Source organism: Platalea leucorodia, assembly GCF_965183815.1.
Source record: "Platalea leucorodia genome assembly, chromosome: 8".
NCBI classification, from domain to species: Eukaryota; Metazoa; Chordata; class Aves; order Pelecaniformes; family Threskiornithidae; genus Platalea; species Platalea leucorodia.
In genome coordinates, this window is record NC_138830.1 from 44,171,165 (window position 1) to 44,197,451 (window position 26,287).

The following is a 26,287-nucleotide window of genomic DNA, read 5'->3' on the forward strand; positions in this document are numbered from 1 at the left end:
TTAACCTATCTGTATGAGGAATATTTTTGTTTTGACACTTCTGGAGGCATGAGTAAGTTTTGGGTTCTGTCATGTTTCATGGTGCATTGCACCACATTTTAACTGCACTAAAACTCCATCGGTGGCAGATATTCAAAGGGGCAGTGGCCTGTTGTTACCTGGAGAAACTACTGTAGTTGAAGAAATGAAGGGTGCAAATATAAATCGAAAGAATACATCAAAAGGTCTCGTCAGGAGGATTTTTAGTGCAATCTAAGGCAGTTCAGTTCCCAAACTACACATAATGGGATTTTAACACCAAACCTGTTTTAATCCTTTTGAAAGTTTTTTGCTATAACAATGAAGTTCTAACTCAAGTATTAGAAGGAAAATCCAGATAAATATTTCTGAGGAGTTCTCTACAACTTTAAGCAAAAACATTACCCTTAGAGATTTTCTTTCCTCAGTGTGACCAGATTGCCAGTTTGACCCTACTAACCAGTAAAGTACTAAAAATGCAGCAAATTTGTTAAGTAAGAGAATTCTTCATTGAACTTCTGCAAAACTTCTTTCTGCTTTTGCATAGGGGAGGGCCTGGTAGCGCAAGTTAATGAAAATCTGTTTTGAGAGAAAGCTTTGGTGCCTTTGCACATGTTAGAGTGCAGACAGATAGACTGAAATTGCTAAAACTGCTGGTGAAGTACAGTACCCTTCATAGTAGGATGCGAAGGGGTTGGTCCCTTGCAGGAATCCAGCATGACTGCCATCGGTTCCCGTGCTGTCAGTGTGCTTCAGCCGTGTCCCTAGTACACCCTGTCCCAGTGGGAAAGGTTGGTTTGCCATTGCTCCCTCAAATGACCATGCCAACCAAAGTCCCCGATCATGCCAGAGGTAATGGGTTTGCCTATGATGTTGACAGTCAGCTATTACTAACTGATCTTATGTTGCTGGTTGTCTGCCATCAGAAGACCCTCAGATATTTAAAACATGTGATGGCTATCAACCTCTGCACCATAGGTGAAAAGCAAAGAAAGATCTGGACACATACCATCTCCTATGTATAATTCTGCTTTGTCTATGGTCTTAATGATGCATGTTTTTCAGGGAATATTTTCAATAATGCTTACTGATGTAAAGCATTCTCATCCAGAAGTCTTGCAAAGCGTTATCAGAATAAAGATAAATGTGTGGAGAATCACTACGTTTGGTTTCATTTATTGTAATAGCTGTGGTTAAAATGTAGATCATACTGCTGTTTTGGATCACAGTCTTAATTCCAAAAATTGCAATCGTCATAGGTGGATTATATCTGCAGCTTTTCAAATAGATGACAGAATATATTTCTGTGCTGTTTTTCCCTAAAGAAAAATTGAAAGATAAGAGGCAGGAGTTTCAAGTAACATCGCAACATTTAGTTGTCAAACTATGAATGGAAATTGCCATCGTAGGGACTGTGTTTACTTTCATACTTCAAAAAAACTGTGGTGAAAGTGTATCCAAGAAGAAAGGAATTTCTTAAAAAAAAATCAAATAATATCTTAGTAGATGAGGCGTGATTCAACATAACTAAAACAAATATTAATTGAAAAGAACCCTGGAATACGGAGAAGGAAGTATGTTGTTGTCTGGTGAACAGCACTCGTCAGAGCAGTACTGCAGGTGATGGTCTATCCAGCAGGTTTTTTCTGGAATGCCATTCCACTGATCTACAACACTCATGAGCGTTCTGTCTGGTATCTGAGCCACCTTTCCTAAGTTGCATCTTCCCATCGTTGTTTATTTTAAACAAAATACAATGCTGGTCTCCTGCAGTTTTGTGATAAAACTTGGTATGATAGCAGTATAGAGTTACTGACTGTTAAGCAGTGACAGATTTTGGTTGTCCTCCCTTTATTAAAATGTTTCAGCATGTATCAGCAAACTCCATGGCCCAGTAGTCAACAAGATCCCTTTTTTTGAAATAAATATGTATGACCCTTGTGACGGGGCACGTATCTGTAGTGAGATATCACAGAATCTGTAGCCAGAAAAGAACTAGTACTAGTAAAATTGTTAAAATTATTTCAGTTTCATTTGACCAGTTTATACTGCCGTTCACCTTTTCTCAACCCCATACATTACTTAGTTAGGTTGGCCAGTCCCACTGTAGACAGCTTTCAAATGTAATCGCTTGCAAGCCAGTTTGTTATGTACCAAATTCTGTGTGGGCTTGCCAGGCTATTGGAGTGGCTCCCACTAGTACCATCCTGAAAAGGCATGGAAACATGTGTCTCCACAAAAGCAGTAGCCTGCATTCTCAGAGTTTAAATTAGTCTGTTCACTGAGATGGTACTTACTGCATAGTGTCTCAATATAAGCTAGTAATTGGCCAAAATTAGAATCTTGAGACTCTCTGACTTGCAGGGTAGGAGTTTGGGTCTAAACAATCTCTATAGTTATACTGATGTGTTTGTTCAGACTTTGTCAGATTCAGAGATTTATTTTGTGCATATAATTCGTAGGCTATTTTGTCACAACAGAGTAAGGTGTTGAAAGTTTCCTATGTGTACAAAGTGTTTATCTGGTCTGCTTAGTGTTTTCATCCTATATACTGCAGGTAATTTTACTGCTGTTTAGAATAGAGAAAATTTGGTGAAAAGCTGGTCTTCCCCCATATGCTGTGGAATTATTCAAGATGTACTTGTGAAACTTCTGTCTCTTTCAAATGTGACTCATGTCTGTCATCCTGTGCCTCTAAGAAGATGCATTTTAAAAAAGTATGTCCATATTTTAAATAAGTATGTTATTGCTGAGTCATTTTCTTTAAAGTCAGCGTTACTTTGTAAGGGTTAGGTTTCCCCTCTTCTTCCGTGTAAGGATCTTCTTTCCTGCATGTTTTACCTGTCTGAGATAGATTTCCTTCTGTCAGCATTTAATGTCACGTGAGCATCATCAAGCTGGTAATTTCATGTTGGTGGATGTTGTGTGCTGGTTACAGAGTGGTCATTGGTTCAGGAGATGCTGATCAGAAAGGGTGCAAAACATTGTAAAGCCATTCACAGTGATGGGAATCAAACACCCAGCAGAGTGGAGACTAAAAGGTTGTGCTTTGTTAGGAAGGCATTAAGTACCTGCTGCTGCTGCTTTGGGATGTGTGGGGGAACGGCTAGATCTCCAGGAATCTGAAATAAGGAGGTTTTGCCACAGCATTACTTTTTCCTTGCTGTCTGCTCTAAGATTCAAGAAATTCTTTTAAGCATTGTGGTGCAGAAGGCTAAGTGTAAGAATTGACTCTATTTGCTTTTTTCCTGCTTATCCTCAGCTGCTTACTGCCAAGAATTTTGTTTTACACAAACTGAGCCCGTGAGTTCATACTTAAGATAGTGCTATATGCTTTTGACTGTCTTCAAGAAGATCAGTCAGTACCAAAAGCACTCGACTGATTCCAGGTATTTGTATGCATTTGCAATAGTGTGTTACAAATTCAGTCCTGGGATGGATTTCTTTGCATCATTATCTGCAGATTTTTGCAGCCAGATGTGTTTCCTGTACCCTACCATACACTTATTAATATATGGGACCATCATTCAGATGATGGTCTGAATATTTCCAGAATGTTTTACAGTATTTTGGTTTTCCAAGATGGTCCATAGTCAAGTCTGGCCCTCACAGGCATGGCAGAGGAGCTCATGAGAACATTTTGGCTGAATTTCTGATGACGTTCATGAGGTAGAGGAGCACTGGCTCCTGTGCTGGTAACAGAGACAGACTAATTCCAGGGCAAGGCAGCTTTCAAAATCAAGTGAGCATCATGTGACTGTATGTGTATAATTTAAAAGAAAAAGAAAAAAAGCTAGAACTTCAGCACAGCCTGTCTCTCCAGTATATGAGAAGTGAAGCAAATGAATACGGCCTTGAATACACTTTTTAATTTTTTAACACTGTATTTTGCCAACTTTAGTTCACTCTGTTGACTGTTCAGTCAGACCGTTTTTAAATTAAAAAGGAGTACATGGCTGAATTATTTATTAAACAAAAGGTGCTTCCGTGCATGCAGACTACCTGGGTTTTGAATTTCTTTTACCGTTGGAGTTTAAAGAAAGTGCATTGATAATAAGTTAAGAGATGGAACAACCCTCCTTCTTCTGAAATAAGTCTTCCTCTGTCTCTGAGGCAGACAGTAAGCTAACTTGTGTCTGTCCAGTCATAGAAGACTGCCCAATCTTCATTCAAATGTCTAATTTTGACCTTAGTGTGAAGTTGTTTCCTCAGTTTGGGAGGCTCCATGGAGACAAAATGTTATTAATTCTGGTAGAAAAATGTGCTTGCAAATAATTTAGTCCGGATTATCTCCTAATTTTATAGATGCTCCTGATGGGTTAAAATATGTATTTGCTGGTGGATTAATGTGGGGGAAGTGTAAACGAGTGGAAAAAGGCTTGCAAAAACTTTGTACTGTGTTACCATCAGCCTGTATGTCCCTTGAGGTTACCAGTTCATCTTAGGGGGGTGATAAATGCTTTGTACAACTACCTTTGCTTTGCTCAGTCCCCATTACTGCCTCTGTGTTGGTATTCCAGATTTGTGCACAGCCAGTGGTTCTTGTATTTTGGGGGGAACGTGGCTTCCGAGTGCCTGATCTTTTCTTTTCTTGTTCCCTTCCCCAGAAGAAAAGAACTGCTAGCTTCTGACTAGACTGCCTGGACTTCAAATCCCTTTGGCCGATGGTCGCAGGGAAAGCACTGTCAGGCTGGGAAACTCAGAGGGGCCTTCCATCAGTCTGGGAGCTGTGGTCTCCATAGCTTGCTTAAAAATTAGTGGGCTGGTATTGAAAGAGGAATTAACTCACTGAATCTGAGTGAACATCTGTCCAAGAGGTTGATATTTCTCGTCACTGATGTGGGACTTGATAACTATCCAGGATTATAGTGATACAAGAAGTGTGATGCGTTGCAAAAGGCCGGCCATGGCAGCAAAGAGGCTTTAGAGGAAGGTTGATGAGACTTGCCAGGACTCTGAAGAGCTCCCGGTCACACCGATGTGCGGGAGGGTTGTTGAGAGCCTGTAGCTTTCCTGTGGAAGGAAAGCAGTGAGCGGTAGCGAGTGGCTGGGCACACCCTGGCTTTGATAGCTACAGATGGAGACCTAAAAGATTGCAGGGCCACAGTCCAACACCAGCACATGTAAAATAAGGCTCAGGATTTAGATAACTCTGTTCCAGCATACTGACGTGCATGGCCACAGTCCAACTCCAACACATGCAAAATTAGTTTCAGGATCATTCCAGCATACTGAAGCCTATGCCTAAACCAGTTATTGCCACAAGCTCAGCTAAATCAGAGGAGAGCATTCAAAATAGTATTTTTTTCTCTTTTTTTACCAGGATAGTTCAGATGAAAAATTTTATATTTTTATAGTAGAAAAGGGAAACTGGATTATTGATATATCAGCTCCATAGGCAGCATTTCATATTTTTTATAGCCTACAAATAGCATGTTGAAGTATCAGTGTACTTTAAGGCTATTTTACAAAACATGGATACAGGTTGACCTAGTAATGTACTTTTTGAGATATGTCATTACTATAAAAAAAATTAATGAGCCCATTCATATAATACCATGTTTAAAGACATTGTGGTCTCAGTATGCCCACAATACATTGTTAAACCAATGAGGAAAAAAAAAATACCAAACAGTTAAAGGATCCCTTCTCAAGATTAGAAGTAATGAATATAATCAATACTTTTCTGTTATAACAAAAGTTATGTAATTAACATATTTATTTATAGAAAAAGGGTGCTAGTAAAACAGATTCAGCAGTTCAGAGTTGCTCATAAGTATTTCTTCAAGTACAGCTCATTTTTTGTAAAATGGGGAAAGATGTTGGAAATTATACTGAAGTGGCATGTACCAAAGAAGTTAAATGGGAGAAAAATTATTTACAGAAGTATTTGTATTAGCTCAAAGCAGTCATTTAGTTTGAAGGCAGCACTGGAAAGTAAAAAGTAAGAAAATAGAGATACTGGAAAAGTCTATACTATCATAATCTGTCCCAATGTTTTAACACACACCACGACATTATTCACTTTTTGGAAACTCTGTCAGTACCTCTGTAATCGGTAATCTGTAAATGGACAGTCTTTAATTCTTTCTCATTTTGTTGAGGGAGAAATTAGTAATTTAGCTACCTGTACAGTTGTTTGTATGTGACTGATTCTATTGTTGGTTTCTTTCTTACTGGTGTCTACAGGAAGATGTTGCTGTGACATTTTAAATAATTTACAGTTTTCTTTATTAGAATGAATTTTTATAAGATCTGATGACCTGCTACCTGCACTTGTATGTTGATTTTGCCACCCTGTGATAAGATAATAATAAGGAAAAGGGGTTTTCTTAATCAATAGTACACAAAAACTTCTCCAATGATACCTGATGCCCCGAGAGCTACATATAATGTAGGCAAGTCTGTGGTTTTGACTTGAAAAAATGATTTGTTTTTTTTTTGGATTTGTTTAAGCCCAGCAACTCAGGGTGAAACTTGGCTAGTGTAGTTATTAAATATTTCCATACAAGTACTCAAAAGATTTTAAAAGATATTGATGGGTTTTGGAAACCATGTGGAGTTGGGTGTTAATTTGTGCCTTTTAACATCTCACAGACTCTGCATTGTTGGGTACATGGGAAGAACCTAGAGAAAATAGGTTCAATACCACTCTCTTCCACCCAGATTCACCATCTTACCTACAGTTTACTGACACAGTGTTGGATTTTCGTCATAACGTAGCCTGTATACTGTACCAAATGGTACTATTTGTCCCACACGTAGTTTAGGGACAAGATAGAGGCCATAATGAAGTATGCCTTACCTGTTTGGTTTGTAGGTATGTAGAGATGCTAACATGCGGAAGAAACAGGGTAAGTATGGAAGGAAGAAGAAGGCAATATATTCATTCACAGAAGTCCAGTTAATGGTTATTTTAGTTGATTAGCTAGCAACTTCATTTTCTCCCTCATGAAATTGCCTCCACAGATCCTTACTTCTGGAGCTTAATCAGCAGTAGCAATCCATCCCAGGAGTGGGAGATCAGGAGTACTTAATTAAAGAGGGACTGTAAGGCAACTCTCCCAAATTGGATATCTGATCTAGCCTTGGCATCAGGAGAGCAATGCTAGGTAAAAGTGTTTATCAAGCTCCATGTAGCCACTCTGCAAATCTCAGAGATGGGAATATGATGCAGACAGCCTGTAGAAGCTGCTATAACCTGAGTAGTATGGGCTTTAAGGCCATCTGGTACCTGAACACCTGCCTACAAATAACACATACAAATCCAAAAGATGGTCCAGTTGGATAGCTTCTCTGCTTAGATTCCCCACTGGAATTTTCTCAAAAAGCAGTAAACAATCTGTATGAAGTGTGGAAAGACCTCATCCTCTCTGGTCAGTAATCAAGTGCCCATTTCAAATTTAGGTGACAGGGTCAAAGCTAACATAGGTGAGTCAAGGGTTTGGGTCAGAAAACTAGTGAGACAGGCTTACAGGAGAATCACTGACCACTGTTGGCTTGAACATTTGGTAAAAATCCAGAGTATTCTAAACTTGTTTTAAGAAAAGGAGGAGAAAACCATGGAAAGTATGTGTATGGAAGGTTTGGGAGCTAACATTGCTGTCAGAAGTATAAATGAACACCAGAATAAATTTTGAGGATAGATGACAAAGAACATTGGCAAAATACCAAGGAAAGATCCTTGAGTACATATTTGTACTCAGCCCAGCATTGTTGATCCAAAGAGGAGGTATCTGCTTCGCTTGTGAAGATACATGTTCTGGACAGAGAAGTACAATAAGGTGTTCTGGCAGCTCAGATGTGCACTTCTGAAGAAAGCAAGAACAAGCAGAAGCTCATCACTGAGAGTAACTAGCCTTACATTCAAAATAGCAAACAGACCCATCGTTCTGATAAATAACGAAGTACATCCTCTTCTAAAGCATCCACTTTTCCAGTGGAAAGATTATACAAGTCTAGTGGAATTTCACGAACCTCATCTGGCAAACTCAGTGATTTGGGATCTGAAGTGCTTTGATCTATACAGCCAAATTAAGGAAGTGGGATTTCAAAGCCATGATTTTGGAGTAGCAGAACTGAAAAGCCAGTGAAGGAGTTGGATGGTGGAACAGTCTTGCATGTGAAGAGCTTAGGAAAGAAGATAGCAGGATTTTGAAACAAACCAGCAAAAATGGTGTTAGAGGGAATGATGTAGTGATCCATGCTCATTTGCTGCAAACTCAGCTCTCATTAGGTAGCTGAAGGTTCCAGGATCTAGAGGTGGTACCATAAAAGTGAGGTCTATTTAACCAAAGGCAAGCACTCTCATGGCCATGCTCTGTGTATTTCTCATGTTTGTTGACTTCATTGAAGAACTGTGCACAGGTCTGACTGCATAAATTGCAACTTACGCCTTTTAATTATACCATTTGTGCACGTGCATGTGATTTTAGAATGGCCTTTTAAGTCGTGAGCACTGGAAGAGGATGAAGTTTGATATGCTGGCATGTGCATATATTAAAAAAAATTCTTCAGCACTCTTTTCAGTTTCATTTTGATTCAATTTTATCAAAACTAATATTTCAATAATATGCTAAGGTCCTGATTCAAATCGTTGAGGTTTCATTGAAGTGGGTAAGGCTGGAGAGGTATACAGTAGCGAGATTAAAGTTTTAAGCTTACTTTCTTCTCATGCTGAGCTAAGAATATGTGTGATGGTTTGCAGGATAACAATATTTAACTGTAATCTTCTTGGGGCATGGACCGCTTTCCATTGATTTTGTACAACTGAACTCAGTATTGCTGATTAATAAAACAATAAATACAGAAAATGAACTATTTTGTGTTTTATTAACAATTTGCATTTCATATAGTATTTCATTCTAAGTAAGTATAAAATCATACCCTCAAATGGTAAGATGTAATTGCTGATCATGTATCTCTTTGTTCCAGACACTTTTATAAAAGTGTATGTATTATGTATGATGTGACCTTCAAATGTCATGAATGCGTTGTGCAATAAACTGTCAATATTTGTGGCTATAAGGTACTAGATGACTTTTACAATAATTGGAACAGCTTTATTAAAAGCTTGGATCACTCAGCTGGTTAAAGAGAAAGACACAGGCCAATGTTCATCTGGGAGTTTCCTTCTGCCAGCTGTTAAATGAAAGATATTGTAAGGTGCTTAAGATCTCTTCTTTCTTAAAAAAAAAAAGAAAGATACAGTTTAAAAGGTCTCATGAAAAAAATGTTCTCTCAAAAAAATCGTTTTTTTTCAATATGCTTAATTTTCAGTCCAAACTGAGCTCTCTAAGTTAATGGCAAGTAACCAACCCTGTTTCTTAAGTACTACCTCTGATTTTCTGTCTCTTGGTCACATGATTCTTCAAACAAATCAGGCAGCTAAAATGATGTACTCAGAAACTGTGTTTGAGCTTTGATTATCTTAAAAAGTTTTAAAGTTTTAGAACAATTTGAAAAGTAAGACTGCTAAGAACTCCAAAACAAGAACTCTCTAGGGAATTTGATTAAAATGAAAAAAGAGGATAAGAAACATTTTGTAATAAACAAAAGCTTAGTTTTGGTTAAGTGTCTATTGATGCCTCTTTGTGCTGTATATGCAGCCTCTTGCCTCTTTCTCAGAATGCATACCAGAGTGAAAAGCATTAAGATATAACCAACATTTGCGTACATGCAGTATTGTTGTGCAAAGTGTTTTGCACCCATGGGGTGTGAAAACCACCAATCTCCAAGTGTGTCGTGTGCTCCAGGTATGAGCTTAAGGCATGTGTGCTGCCCCCAAGTTGCCAGCCTACCAGTTACTAAGAAATCGCTTAGAATATTTTGGCTCCCTTTCTGTTGTGCTTGAAATAACTCCTAGATAGCTCCCCTGTAGCCCAAGGTATTGGCTATGAATGCCATTTGCCCACTTGTAAATGTTGCAAGTCTTGCCTCATATAAATGGTTATGGGCATTTTACTTCAGTTTAATTTAGATTGTATTTTTAACATCTGCTTGATTGTAAAAAGATTGTATTTTTGAAATCTGCTAACGCACTAATCGGTAGCAGAGGCAGGGCAGTTTGTGCCTTTCATTTGCCTGTGTGGTTCAGAGGGCTAAGTGGGAAGTCTGATGGCAGAAGCAGTATCTTTTTATTTACCAGTGGAACCTTTGGTATAATCTTTACTTCTAATAATACAAACAATGTGAATGCTGCTTTCTCACTAGTAGGCCTCCTTTCCAATTCTCTTCTAAAATAGCTCTCTGTTTAAACAAATTCTCTGCCAATCCATATTAATGCCTAACAGTTTAAGATTCCCATTTATGGTCATTATAAAACCTAAATCCTTGATGAAACAATAGAGACAGCAAGTTGTTCCTGACCTAAGACATTAGTAACTCTTTCCGGAGGCCTAAAATATAACTGTAATATTTAGTAATATTAGACACTTTCATTTTAAGCCATGAACTTCACTAGCAAAAAAGGGTAGTGACATCTGCTAACAGGATTCTAATTTCAAATTATGAGCACTGGGCCAGATTCTGTTCTTATTTACATTGAAGCATACTAATTGAAGCTACTTCAGGTAGCTGGAAAAATATGGTTAATTATATGCCTAATTATATTCCTATTTTCCACTATTTTCAGTATTATTAAAGCTTTCTCTAAGGAATAGGCAAGAAAGGTAAAAGCATGTTTTCCCAGAAATTTTGCATATCCTATACTGCTTCCCAGGGAATGAGGTGGTCAAGTCCAGGCATACCTGCATAAAGGTGGCAGCAGTGACAGGATTAACACACTGAATATCTTCTGACTCCCTTCTTGATGTTAGATTCAGGATATAATTTTTCCTGCCACAAGATGGGCTAATCTGGGTGGTTTATAGATCATCAGAAAATAGCCCACCATTTTGGACTACTACCCAATGGTAGTACTACTAACGGTCACTACCGCTTCTCGTTGCACCATGTTTCATTAACTTTTACAGGCAGTTCTAAAGAACTACAAATATTTTGAATTTCAGAAATATATGAAAACCTGGGATTATGTGCAGCTTTAAGGGCTTCTGGCCACACTTTTAAAGCGTTCTTTAATAATGTCTGAAAAATGTGCAAGAGCAAACACATACTTGTAAGTGTGATTACCTATTTTGTGAGTTGATTACCTTTTCCATGTGATTGCCTGGTTTTGGCTAATTTGGCAATCCTTGTGTTGACAAATTCCAACTGACTTCGTTGATAATTTAGTCTGCACGAGGACTGCAATTTAGCTCCTTTGAACATGAAAGTACCTCTTTGTGAATCCCTGCACTTTCACATACACACAGAAAATTAATACTCTGGTAAAATTTATGGGACGTGTGTAGATGCTCCTTTGAAAATTTGGCTGCTAACATGACTGAAGTCAGTGCTGCTACCTGACCAACCGAAAACAGGTTTCTTTTTACAAAAGTAATCAATCTTTTTCTAATCATATTTATAGACTCATCCCAGACAGGTAGACCAGTCGTACAGAACATATATGGAAATTTCGAGTAATTCTTTTTCTTTTCATATGACTGGCTAGATAGCTTCTGCTTTGAGTACACAGCTTCACTATCCACCTAAGTTTGTCTTCTCTTTTCTAGAAATATCCACTGAAGTTGGCATTGTGCCTCTGTAGCATCTCTATCCTTGTGCTGAGGGCACTGCCAGCCTTGGCAGTGGCTCATTTCTGGGTAGATCATTTCTGATACCTAGTACGATGCCTGCTGTAAAAAAGTATTCACTGGTGTGTTTCTCACTTTCTTTTAACCTGCTACTGTAAAAGTGCTCCTGGCTCAAAACTGTTTATTGGGATTATCTGGCTCTGTGGGAATTTCCTTTCTGGGTACTGCAGGGATGTGAAAGCAGCCTGCAGCACTACAGGGGTCATCTCCATGCTAGGCGAGGAGTGGTGGCTTTTTGTCCCTTCCCTCCTGAGAAGTGGGCATCTGTCTGAAGAAGGGCTAGTCCTTCAAATACTGATCTTAGGGATTCCTTAATTTTAATTTCAGTCTGTGTGGCAAATAGATTTGCTCACATTTAGGCCAAACTGGCTCTTCGGTTATGCAGCTAATTGCCACCTTCTGATACAGATGTTAAAGTGAACTTTCTTTCCTTGCATTTGTCCCATGGGAACACGTGCACAGTCAGTTATTAAGTGTAGCTGAGGCATGGTACGCAAGAGATGTCCCTGTCATACCACCCCAGAAGCTGCTTCATGGCTGAATTCCTCTGTGTCCTGTGCCACGGAGCGGTATGGGCCTGCCCAGCAGGTACAGCATACGTAGCAGCTGGAGGTCTCACAGCTGTTGCCTTCTCCTTATACTGACACAAAGACTGGTTTCATATGTAGAACTGAATGTTGCTTTTTGCACTTCTGTCCATGACTTTTGCTGTGAACAGATGCTTTCAAAGTGAAAGGAAAGCTCCGTGAAAGTAAGTTCAGAGACAAGGCTCAGAAGCCTTACATCTAGCATGTACATCTATATAATATTTTGTACTCTGTTCTGTTGTTTCCTGCACTCGAATCAGGAAAGGTAGAGATGTACAGGAAGACATTCAGGACATAGACCTGCTTATAATGGAAGTAGATACTAAAAAAAGCAGTCTAATCTCACGTGCATCAAGTGCACATCATGTAGACCACATAACTCAGTGAACCACAATGGCTGTAAGATAAGTAACTGTTCTCTTTCCTTCCTGATCTTTTATCCTCAGAACTGAGCAGCCCAAAAACCATAGCTCAAATCCCGAGTAAATCATAAATTAAATTAATTTGCTGGGGCTAATCCTAGTTCTGCAGGTCTGTAAAACATTACTACAGTTTTGCACAGTTTAACAGAACTGAGAGTTTCTACGTAGGAAGGGGGTCCGATAGCAGGAGAAAGGGGACATCAGAGGTGTAGAATACACGGTTATTGGTAGAGCTGAAGGTTTTTCATTCCCCATATACACTGCTGTTGGCATAGTCTGTATTCACTAGTTTCCTTCTTAATTTTTTGCTTGCTAATCTCTTCTCCTTTTTATGTATGACTTTTTTCCCCCTTCACTTTCCAGAGATTACTTTAAGAGACTGAGTATAAAAAAAAAAACCTCAGTAGCAGAGTCAGTGAGACTTAAATGCATTTGAAAGTTAAGCACATTTTAAACTTAAGTGCCTTGACAAGTAGGTACGGTTTGCCAAAATGGGGCCCTAGTCAGAAGTTGGGGTAGCATTTGATGGGGGAGTCGGCAGCCTTGAGCATATCTTTTCATTGTTTGAAATAAAAGAACTTAGATGTAAAGCTGCTCATTCAGGTAGCGATGGCCTCCAGCGTTTCGGTGGGCTTTGTAGGCAGAGGAATTCAAAAGAAAACCCCTCAGCCCAGCTTTAAAGTCTTAGGAATGCTTTCACTGTGGGAAGAAAAATTCTTCAAGGTAAGGCCCCTGTTGGAGTAAAGCCGTTGGAGCTATCTACTGTATGTCTACTTAAATCTAAAAGAAAACTCTTCAGACCACCCACATCTTTCTTTGCTTCATTGTTGTTTTCAGTTTGCTTTTTCAGAGGGATTAGTGCTAGAGTAAACTCCATCGTCCCGCTGCCTTGAAAAAATTCAATTTTGTGTAAAGTGAAAATTAGTCTCTTAAATCTGCAAAGCGAGCTGTTTATCTTACAAATTTATTCTTTTTTATTGGGCCACACATATTCTAGATAGAAAGATAAAAGGCAAATGGATAACAGGCCATCATTTAGAGTGACATATAGCAAAACATAACTAGTAGACTTAGTCGGTAAATTCCTCCTGAGTGGCTTGTTAGCTTTATCTATATATTTATCTGTAATTCTCATATAGTATTTATTGAAAACCAAAATAAAATCCTGCAGTTTATCATCATGCATTCTGTGTTTTGCACTTCAGAAAAATCTTTTTGCACTCAGGAATTCATTTTTTCCCGAAGCAGCTTAAGACATGATTATATACAACTTTTGAGGAGAAAAAAGGGGGAAAATCTAAACTCTTTAGGGAGATTGGAATTATAGACTAGCACCTATCTATGTTTTCCTGGACTCCTAAAGATAAAATAAACTCCTGCAGTATGTTACTTTACATACTTGTGAATAATTCAAAATGACAGTTACTAGCTTTCTAACTTAAATATTGTGCTTTAACTCTGCAGTCTAAGAACAATCAGAAAATGTTAAACAAGAATGTGATGTGAAAACTATCAGATTTTGCCTTTTGAAAACTAGCAATAGCTTGATTACATACATGACTAAGATAAGCATTTTTTATATATATTATGTTTTTTATCACTCTATCATCCCCTTCTTTCAGCTTTAAGCGAAATAGTTTAGAGGGACCATTTTATAGTAGATAATGAAATGCCTGCTAGTGTTACCTTTTCCAGAAATGTGGTATTTGGGTCTCTGCTACTGTGTGAATAGTTTTTATTAGAGCCAAATGTTTAAGTCTTTCTTATGTCCCATCACTTCCATTTAAAAGGCAATGCTGTGTAAACTGCACTATGTTTCCTGACAGCTTTAGTTACATATCAAATGGGTAAAGACAGAACATTTTCAGTCAGTAGTTTATGGTTGAAATAATCAAGACTCTGCATGCAGATTTTAACTATATGCTCCCCGCCTCAATATCACCCAGACAGCTCAGCTTTTGCATAGGGGTATGATGATGTGCCCATGTGTACTGCACCTCTGTGGCATGCCAGCAGCATAAATCCGGTTCAGAATTTCAACATTTGCCATGGTACTTTTTGGTGAAATGGTGAATTGATACGTATATGTGGTATTACATGACCCTGCAAGTACAAGATGATAGATGAGTCTTGTGTGGTTTGAATAATGACTTTTTTAAAATGCCCTACATTTTTGCAATTTTTATGTCAGTCTTTTGTAAGTTATTTTGTTCATAGCCTACTTGGATAATAGCAGCTTATTCAAGATGGCTGAGAATGACTGTTTCTTTATATCGGGACAGAGAAGAGATGTCCTGGAGTCTCACCCATTGTATTACGATGCAAAGAATAAGTGTAGCTGTGAACACTGAAGGAGAAAACTCAGGAGCTGTGGGTGAGAGGGAGAAGGAATTGCCCCTCATCTGATCAATTGTTTCATTGCCCTTCCCGTGACATTAGGTCACTCGCTAGGTTGTGTGTTGTAACTCCAATGCTGAAATGTTGCAGAAGGAAGTTGATTAGCTTTCTGGGCAGACATCGCCACTGCTGTTGGAACCCCCCCGTCACTGCAATTCTGTTGTTTTGGGAGGTTTTAATATACTGATGCAAACTTTTTCCCTCTAAAAGCATACAGATTTTCACAATACTTATAAATTTAATAGATTCAACAAAACAACAATCTAAAACTTTTTGGGGAAAAATTAATAGGAACTAAGCAAAAGAAGAAATCAAACCAGCTGCTGACACAGCTGTTTCTTTTCTTGTATAATTCAGTTCAGTATAAAGGTACCATATGCTGCTTAAAATGATGATAGGAAAGATGAAATAATTTAAGACAATAACAAGAAAATACATGAATTGTCAGCATTCTGTCAGATTTAAAGAATGAAATAGACAGGTGTAGTATTGACATGTTTAACTTTGTGTTGTGTTAGCAGTTTTAGTGAGAACAACTTCTGACATGTGCTGAAGTGATGTGAGAACATTTCTGTGTTGCAGACATTGGAGAAGAAGCTGGGAGATCTGTAGGAGTCCAGCAGCCAGCTTTACTGAGAGACAGGAGCCTTGGTTCTGCCATGAAAGACTGCCCATATTGTGGAAAAACTTTCAGAACATCACATCACTTAAAGGTCCACTTGAGAATACATACAGGTGAGAGGAACAAGTGAGCGGAGCACTGTTGGCACATGCTGGGGGGGGGTTAACATAATATGTGGCTAGGAGCCTTAATTCCCAGTGTAGATTTGGACTCATTAGTTGGAGAAAGTCTTTTGAGAAAGATATATGACAGTCTTAAATAAAAGCACAAGGAATGTGTTGTTGGATAAAGACCACTTTAATAGAATCATCTTTTCCCAGTTGAGGTTATTTCTGTCTCCTTCCCTGCTTCATCACTGTTTCCTTCAATTACCCTTGTCCTTCAATAGGCATAAGCCTATTGGTTTCAGACTTAGTTATACTAACTGCTTCAAAGGCCTTCCTTAGCATCTGCTTAGGGATTCTGTATGTTTTTCTCAGAGTTACTATTTTTGTTCCATTTAGCATGCTCATTTTTAACCTCTCACTGTTCATATGAATACATCAGCTTCATGGATCTGCATTTTTTCTTTTCACTAGAACTCACCTGACTTTGTACTTGTAAGTAGTAAAACTTATCATGGTTTGCACCGAACTCACCACATTTTATTTTAGTAACAATCACAGCATTTCTATCCTACAGAGACTTACTACTGGTCTGGATTCTCACTTTATTTTGGTATGTCACTCATTGGGTGGACTGCTCTCAATACTAGTAAACTATAACCACACCATTTAAATTACAATACCTTATTTGCTTGAAGGTATATATGTACATGGTAAGGTTCATGTAGAGACACAGTATATGTTTAAGACGACTTACTCTATCTGTAATTAAAATCTGACATACAATGTTGATATCCTCAGGTCCTGTTGACATCACTAGAAATTCTGTATATGGCTAATATGATACTGTTTTCTTCCAAGTCTTAGGTATCGTAGTAGGCTTTGGGAGAGTATGCAAAACTGGAGATTTAGGATACTTCTCTTTGGAAACAGACATAGTGGGTACTGTAATTGTGGAGTCATTTTCTTTTTAAACCATTTTAAATGAATTTCAGAATTATACTGCTACTTTTCTATTTGATAGGTAAAATAAATTGCATGAAGAAATACTTTGCAGTTGTACCTCCTACTTGAAAAACTTCACATTTAATTTTTATTTCACTGAAGTACCAGATAAGCAGTATTTTCCTCCCTTCCCAAAATTAGCAGTCATGTTTCTCCTACGTGCTTGCGCAGATGTAATACGTAATGTTCGGTTTGCAAATGTGAGGCCTTATTTTGAAAAATTGAAAATGAAGGCTGAAAACTATTTAAAGAAAAAAAATTCATTGTTGAGATGGGAAAGTTTGTTCATTGTATTTTTATTCTTCTTTCTTTGGATTGTGGAGTAAGACTATACCACACTGGTTTGATATTAATTTTAAAATTTGGCACACTAATGTAGTTTTTTCTGATTGGATTGCAAACCTGTTAGGGCAGGAATATTCTTTTCCGTGTGTTGGTCTTTGTAAAAAAAAAAATAAAGAAGAAACACGGTGAAAACCCTATTTGTGTGCTCTCTAATGTATTAAAAGTAAAAAAATGATAGTTATTTTATTGGAAAACAATCTTGTAACTATGAGGTTTAAACAGTTTGACATTTTTGCTATTGGAGATGCAAAGAAAAATTCTTAAAAATAACCTGAGGATACCCATCTCTCCCTTTTGCTTTATTATATAGTGGCCGTTTTGTTCTTGTTTTAAAGATGGCAGTGATTATGCATTTGGTATTTGTGGCTTAGAACTAATGGAAAGTAAATTAATTGCAATGGAAATATTCCATAAAACTTGCATATTAGAACTGACTAAACAAAATTAAAACAAGAAAAAAATAAACCATGTATAAAACAACAACAACAAAAAAAGAAAACATCATACAGGCTGTTGAAACATTTGCAATATATTTAAAAATCATTATAATTTTAAAATAGATAAAGATCAATTTCATTAGGTTGAGAACAAAATCTTTGTAAATAATGACACGTGTATGTTTAAATGGAGCAATGTTTTACATATTGGAAATAATCCTAATAAATATTATAAAAATGTAAATTGGCAAATTACTAGAGTTATTAAATAAAAATTAAGTTGCTTTGCAGTAAATGCAAATGATGTAATAGATACCAGTTATTAAACAAATATTGGTGAGCTCATACTTATCAGGGACAGTTTCCTGCCTTTTATGTCACACTCTGTCTTTATTATATGCCTGGATCATATAACTGACTGATAAAAAACACTTTACTGTGTTTCTCCACTACATTAACTCAATTACTGTTCTTGTTCTCACAGCACCTGTTTGTTAGAGATGAGCTCAAGCAGTTCAGCAGAAGTCAGGTTCCTTCGAACATCTGTGTGTTTGGAGGCACACGAGTAGGTTGGTTTGGTACGCATGCCAAGATAAGACCCAAAGTCTGATCCAGCCAGGAGGTGCTTCTGTGGCAATTGGCCCAAAAAAGCTAGAGAAGCCGTTTAATCCTCCACAAGAGGAGGAAGCTGTGCTCTGTTTTAAAAGAATTAGCTAGTGGCTTGCGTTGCTTCTTTTTTCCATTGGATATTTCGTGGTTGCAACCTTCTCCACACTGAGTCTCAGTTTCTGTGTAGCTTGCTATCATATAATAAGCTTCTGAAGGAAAAAAAAAAAAATCAAGGTTTTATTTAGCACACTCAGTTGAGTCCCAACACACAATTGTAGAGGATTTTTCTTCTTATCTAATTCAATGATATTCAGCCAGGAAGAGCTTTAAGGGGAAGATAGTAAGATATGAATTCTGATTGTTCCCATACGATAAGAAGAAAAGGGCATAATTATGTGAAATCAGTTTCTCCTCTTTCTTGCTCTAAAAACAGTTGAATGAAGTTGAATGAAGGATGAGACAGCTCCTTAGTACGACCCCGAGAGAAGAGAAGAAGGACTCTCAGGGCAAAATGCTTCAGAGCCTCGGGGCTTAGAGAGGACAGACAAAACTCTTGTAGCCCTCCTAGATTACTTCTTTTTGTTGACCAGTGACTAGAGATGGGCTGTATGGTCCTGCTTCTTCAGAGCTACCTACTTCAACTCTCACAAACTCACTGTGTGAAGTGATGCAGAAACAAGGGCAAAGCATGTATATACATCAGTAGTGCATAGTAGACATGTGGGTGGACTGGCCACTTTGTGATTCAGCTTCCTGGTTAAAAAATAATATATAATACAGCTGAGAAGGTTATAACACAGAAGGCTTCGAGATGCTCAGACTTTGTGAAAAAGAAAACCATCTAAGTGTCTCAGACCCGTAATGTGCCATATGCAGCTGCTTCTAGAGTTTCCATTTTTCCCCTCTGGGGGCAGCAATTTAAGGTTCCTTCATTTCCTTCATTCAGGGAGCTGAGCAGCTTCTTTATGTTCTTGAGCACTCAGTTCCCACTGAAATCAAATAAATGTGGTTTTTACTTTACATGCCTAGGCCTTTGGACTGCACAGAAAGAGTTACATGAAAAAACTAAAATTTCTTATGTTCTACCTTTGACAAGTGACATATTATGTAGGGGCCAGTTTCAGATTAGCTCCAGCACCTCTTTGCACCTTGCATTAGCATTCAGAAGCTACCGCAGATGTAGACTGGCTTGGGTTTGTGTGGTCATTAGGTGCTCAGGTATATTCCCAGTATGACTGGCACAGTTAAATACCTTGAGTACTGAAAAAAGAATAATATGCATGAGCAAAGTAGAGCCCTGAAGAAGGTTTGAGTTGTGCTGAACAGGAGAAGCCTAAGAAAGAGAGGGATAGGAAGAAGAAACTTGGCAGGGCTGTGTCCATTGACTGAGAGTATGTTACGACATGTATGACGTGTGTCTTACATGCATTAGATGTAGTATATACATTGACAGTGTTACTGCATTTTCCCTTGAAAATGTGACAAGCCAATTTTAAAACTTGCTAGATGAACTGATGAAATACAGTAAAAACGGTGCTGTTTTAAATGAATTCAATTCACATTTTCTTCCTAAAAAAAGACTGCCTGTTGCCATTCTCTGAAGGCGCTTGTAGTGGGATGAGCAATATGAATAATTAAGGAAAATGGGTATGTGTGCTCCAAGAGGAGACAATTTTGGTATTGAACATCTTTTATTCTTACATTTCTAAGATGAACTAAAAGGACTTTTCATTTCTCTAGATTTCTCCAGATTTCCCATCCTTAACATTGTACAGCATGCCTTTTCTCCTGTCTTAATGACATCCCAAACTTTTGTTGAAAATAATTGATTGAATTTAAATTTCCTTAAAAGTTTAAGAGGTAATGTTACAGTATAAATTTCCTACCAAACACTAAGTAGGGAAATATCCATTAGTGAAATTAACTACAGTTTCTAGGTAGCTAACAATGTGCAGTATACAGTAGGGCATGGCTAATGAACACTGCAGTGGGTGATATTTCATTATACAAATTAATGCTCACATTTTAATGGGAAAGTCACATAATGAATCTCAGCTTCAGTGACAGCAATTAGAGACACAGATTGTCCCCTTCTGGACAAGGCACTGTTTAGCAATAAGCAGCTGTGTAAAAAGTCTTCAGGTTTACAACATATATATATGCTTTGGGGGAATTAGTATACAGTTTATATTAATGTACTGAATCTTCCCTGCAAAGTAACAACCACATTTATCTCTCTGCGTTTTAACTAAGTAAAGACATGTAAAAAGACTAAATAAATATCGTAGATGAGATATAAATAAAGGAAAATATTCAATTATGAAACTTCGTAAAAATTAAAATATTTTATTGTAATGCCTAGTGCACAATTGAAAAATCTTTAATAAACTGAGTCAAAAGCATCAAAAGTCTGTCCTTTTACAGGGTAGGGGTAATTTCATCTTATATAATAGAGAAAAATCACTAGTAAAGGAAAGTAGTAAAGAGGAGAAGTTAGCTAGTATTTCTGACAAACAGATTAATTGTGTGGTGAAACATGTGCAGGATCCAAAAATAATCCTACAGAACCTTTGATATTCCATTTGGTTTAAAAAGTGTGAAGTGAATGATTAGAATGATAAAAGAAATTACCATGTAAGAATAGGCATAATAATGAACTAATTAAACCATACAGCAATTCATTTCTAAAATATCTACTGCACAATGGATAAAATAGGTTATCAATAACTGTTTCAATGGTAAAATAAAAAATGCTGGAAAATGTTTTCAATATTTTCATTAAGCAGTATTCTCTGGAATTATAAGACATTTCATTTCATTTGCTTTGCATGAAAGAAAACTATAGGTTGTTTAGAAATATATAGGATCAAATTGCAACTCACATTGTCCCTGAGTGACTGTGAAAACCCCACTCCTGGCTGCCAGAGCTTTAGGTGTTGGGGTTCTTGTACTGATGCACAGCCCGCACTGCACTGAGGAGCAGCACTACGCGGAGCAGAGACGCATACTCCACAAACAAACTGCTTAAGAAATCTTATTTGAAAAGAGGGGGGGCATTCAGTGGGGAAGGGGAATGTAGGGTGCTGTACAGATTTTTAAGAAGCTGCATGTTAAGTATGAAAAATGAATAAAGGAGCCCACAGCACTAAATATAAATAGATATTTAAGAAGTACAGAGATTTGATAAGGGAAACTAAAAGTAATGGTGAAAATATGTATGTGGCTATTAGGGTTATGGAGAACAGGGTAAAACTCTGTAGATCTGGCAGGTTTAACGATTGATATCTTCCTAATACTGGACAAGAATGGATTAAATATTATCAACCATGGTACAGAAGACTAAATACTCTTCTGTTCTGTTCTCGGAAAGAAGCCTGATGGTTGTTATAAGTATTTTCCGATGATACAGTTCTGCCATTAAGTAATGAGGCTGTTATGCTGTAGCCCACTACATTTTAATATTCTTTAGAATGAATGAGACTGGATAACTTATAGATAAAGTCTTAAAAACCCTGGCTGAAGAGCTCTCCAAATCATTAAAGTTCATTTAAAAAACCAAGTCTTGGAACACGGAGCAAGTTCCAGAGCACTCGTAGTAGTAAAAAAGCTATGGCTATTCTGGTATTTCCAAAAAGAAAGAATATTAAGAACTTGAAATTATAAATGGACTACCCTGACATAAGTTTTGGGTAAAATTACAGAATGAATTTGCTAACTAATTAAGAATTGGTAGCATAGTTAATTCAATTTTATTTTATGAAAGTAAGTTTTATCAAGTTTCTCACTTTCTCTCAAGGCTTGTGAAAGTAGCTTGTTCTATGTGACAGTCCCCCCACCAAAAAAAAGTCAGTATACAGAGATGAAGGGGCACATAAACTGGCAGTTCCACGGCAGTGCTTTCCACTCCATCATCAGTGTTTGGAAGAGTATGTAAAATCACTGTTGATAAAATTTACCAATGGCACAAAAATGGTAAGATGCTAAAAATCATGGGGAGGCACTGATTAGTCGAGTGGGCTCTTTTCAACAATATGAATTTGAAATCAGCAAAATGTAAGGGAACAAATACTAGAGGCGTTGATGAACTAGGCCTAGGATTATGGTAAAGAAGCAACAGAATACGAGCTGTTAGTTGATTGGTATAGCTATGGATGTAAACACAGTCTTGGACTGTATAAGATTAATATCAAGTTGAAATTTCATGAAAGCTTTAGTGGGTACCCAGAATTTAAAAGGACATTGAAAAATTGGAAAGGGTGTTCCACTCAAGAGTGAGAGAAGGTGAAGAGGTGACTGGTTTGCTGTCTGCAAGTACCTTCCTTAGGGAAGAGATTTTTTTAATTAAAAAAATCTGTTTAATCTAGCAGGGAAAAATGTAACAATGTTCAGTAGTAGGAAGCAGACTCTGGACAAATTCAAGCTAGAAATGAGGCACACATTTTGAGTAGTGAAAATACTTAACCAGTCAAACAGTTTACCTAGGGACATGTTGGGTTCTTCTTCATTGCTATGGTTGAAACAGAATATGTTTAAGCTAAAACAAGTAAGTTTTGTTTCAAACTGTAGTTATGATTTGATGCAGGAATTATCATGTGAGGGTCTTTGGCCTGTGTTGTACAACAAATCAGCCTAGATGATCATAATTGTCCCTTCTGGCCTTAAAATCTGTAAATCTATTTATAATCTGGCTGTGGTCTCCTTGCACAGCCTGTAGCAGATAATTCCTATGACTGGTATGATCAGATTGCATTCTGAGCAGGACTGGTGGTAGCTTGCATAGATTATACATCTGTGTTGTTTATACGACCTACCATACAAATAGACCTGTTTCTACTGGGCAACATGTCTGTTTCCAGTTATCTACCAAGCTTTTGTGCAGATTTTACAAGCAGCATTGAGTTTTTATTGTTTTACTATATCCTGATATAAAATAGTTCTTGTGAGATGTCTTGTGTCTTGTAAACCAGAGCGGTAGATAGATCAGAACTGCGATTATGTTGCCCAGATAAGTTATTCTTTACAAGATTTTTTTTTTTCTTGTACACACTGGAATATTCTCTCTTTCTACTCCATTGTGAAAAGGTTTGCAGGGATGCAAACAGGGCCAGAGAATTAGCAAGATCAGGATGGTCATTGCCTTTGTGAACAATGAAAAATGACTCTTGGATATGAAATGCAGAAAATTATTTTGAAAAAGTCATGTTCCCTCACTTCTACATGGCAACGTTAATTTATGTGAACTGATATTAAGTGTTAAATAACTCATCCAGACACTGCTCTTGGCAATATTACCAGGGTAGTCATTATACTAGGATGAATTCTCTGAAACCTTTCCTCAAAGTGTGAGATACAAACAGGTTGTCTTCTAACAAGAATCATAGCCTACCTCTCTTGTCCCCTGTAGTATTCTTTGGACATATACTATTTCAGTTGCTGATAGAGTCCTGGAAATTAGGGGTCCTTTGGGTTTTCCGTTGAAACTGGCTTGGTTTTTGGTTAGCTTCGTTGAGGTTAGGTTGGGCTTTTTCCAACAGCAGCTTATAACTGTTTTGTCATTTGTACAGAGACTTACACAGGGCATAGCTGGTTGTTAATTTGAATGGATGAAATAGCATCTAAATATCTGCACAATTACTGAATTTAGGAAATACTGACACACTAAATTTAACAGATTCAAAGATGATTTACTCGATCCTACTCCCTTCTCCCAATGCCTGCCCTCGAAATAGCAGCAGTTAAGGTTGCTTTGAAGCAAACTAATCACTGCCAATATTTGGATCTAAAAGAAAAGAGAGAGGTTTTGAATAGTTCCCTTTGAACAATGTTATTTGGCCAGTCCTGTATTGTAAAGGTGGCACAGTGTGTTGCTACATGTTGAGTCCAATTTCAGACCTTCAGCTTTAGATCTCATTTCTAGCCGTGCAAGAGGTAGGAGCACCACAGAGGCAATGTACCAAGGCTAGGAGAGATTTGAACTTTTTATCACACTGTCTCAGCCAGTGTCTTCTTTCAGTCCAATGCTTATGGCGTTGGTGGTGAGCTGTGTCCAGATCTCCTCTGCTGAAAGGAAGCTTACTCAGTGGAGAGGCCTTCGAGCGGAAAATGTAATGACTTCAAGGCTTAGCAATTCAGAATAAGAGTATGTTGTTGTTATACCCAGTGCTTTAGACTCAAGGTACTTTAGCAGTACAAAATATTACTAGTATTTCCTCTAGTTAGCATATTTAACTCACTTATACCCATTTCTACATATACTTAATGCTTTGAACAGCTCCTGCGTGTTTTTAGCAACATCAGTGCAGCCTATATTGCAACCTTCTCCTCCTCCCCACAGAAGTAGTTATCCAACGGTTGACGTAGCACCTGCAATGCTGGGACACACTTTTTAATGGTGTCACTTGATGTGCAATGCAAACACACACTGAACTATCATTAGAATAAAAGGAAGTGCTCAATATAATTGTGTTAAAGATTTCCGTAAAGGCATAGGGGATGCTGAGGAACTGCTTTTCAATTAAGAGTGAAAACTCAAAAGTGAGAACATTTAACCTTATAAAGTCTGGTACTTGTTTTTCACCAGACTGATTACTTCTTAGGCAACACTTAAAATACCTAAGTTGTGTCAGAGGTCACTAGTGACTGTTGACAGTAACTGGTGGGACAAACATCAGAATAACAGAAAACAGCTCAAAAATATTGCAGTATGTACATGCTGTAAAAACAGAATTAATATTTGTCCGCGTTCTGACTGGCAGCACAGCTGTCAGAGTTTGCACACTCCCAAACAGCCCTGCAGAAATGCAAACAAATAGACAGCCAGTGTCTTCTGTCCCCTTGTCCCTACCCTAAAATGCCTGCGACGGGGGGGTGTGTGTGCTCAGACTCCCACCTAAGACCAGGGAAGCCCAGACAAGCGTGATCCATCTCAGTTTTGTGATTCTTGCACGTCAGTAGGAACTGTTTGCTTTTGCACAACTCCCACTGAAACACAGCCCCTACTTCTCGTTGGTGGAGTGCCAGAACTTAATTAGGTGATTGTGGAAGACTCAGAAGTTGCACTGAAATGTTTAAATCTGATTTCTTCTGTTAAGCTGTGTGGGCCCAGGCCTAAAGCATGAACCATGCTAATTACTACCTCTTCCCCTGCTGAACACCTCTTGTTTGAGGTGCTGCACTTTTCTCCTCTAAAAAGGTCGATTAATGTGGTTGATGTAAAGCTCTCATGTCTCATCGTTTAGCTTTAGGATTACATTATGGATTTAGAATTTCCACTGCTTGTAATTTACTTCAGCCCCGTCTGAATTGCAGCACGTATCCAGCTACTGTTTATGGTCAGTAAGCCTGCTCGCGCCGTGCTGTATGGTCATTCGAGTGTTCAGGAGTTGCATCTCATTAGTAAATTCCTGCGATCAGTGAGAGGAGCAGCTTCCCAAGTATTTACCAGCCTTTCAATTGAGCCTGTAGCTTAAATAACAAAAGTTGGAAAGCCTTTCACTTTTGTTTTAGTCAGATTTTGAGGTTATTTGAAAACAGGTAACTTTCCAGCTGGTTTGGTGAACTACATAATATTATATAGCATTTTTACTGTGGAGGAAGTTTTCAAAACAACTATTTCCATTATATCATTTGGAGAAGGCTTGCCTTTGCCTTTTGGATCACTTAGGAAAAAAAGCTACGTAGAGAAAACAGTTTCTTCTTCTCGGTGAGCTCCCTCGCAGAAATAATTACCAATATTGACAGCTTGCAGGTCTTCCAGATTCCTGTCACTTTTAGTGAGGGTTTCCATACTTCCTCCTTCGAAAGGAACTCTGCCTTGCTAACAAGTGCTCTGCAAAAATTTAGATGTACTTTTGCTTAGATGTACATTCTTTTTGGACATGTCTTTGTGATTGTATGTGACTATTTATTATACGTGTAATATCTTCTACCTCTTTTAAAGTATAGGAGGAACAATAAAAGTTTAGTGTGGGATTCAAATATATATTTAATTCATGAAAATCATCTTATATGTTTTAAAACTCTATTCAAGCTAATCCTAGAAAAGCGCT

General features: G+C 37.8%; 1 protein-coding gene across 1 annotated transcript in view; it reads left to right on the top strand.

Annotated features, from left to right (window-relative positions):
* Nucleotides 1–26,287, top strand: part of ZNF536 (zinc finger protein 536) — a gene marked incomplete at both ends in the record, with an annotated part of 189,512 nt that overhangs the window by 37,411 nt on the left and 125,814 nt on the right. Inside the window, one exon of the mRNA XM_082319229.1 lies at nucleotides 15,700–15,852. Coding sequence (XP_082175355.1) covers nucleotides 15,700–15,852 — 153 coding nt within the window. The remainder of the gene's footprint in view (nucleotides 1–15,699; nucleotides 15,853–26,287) is intronic.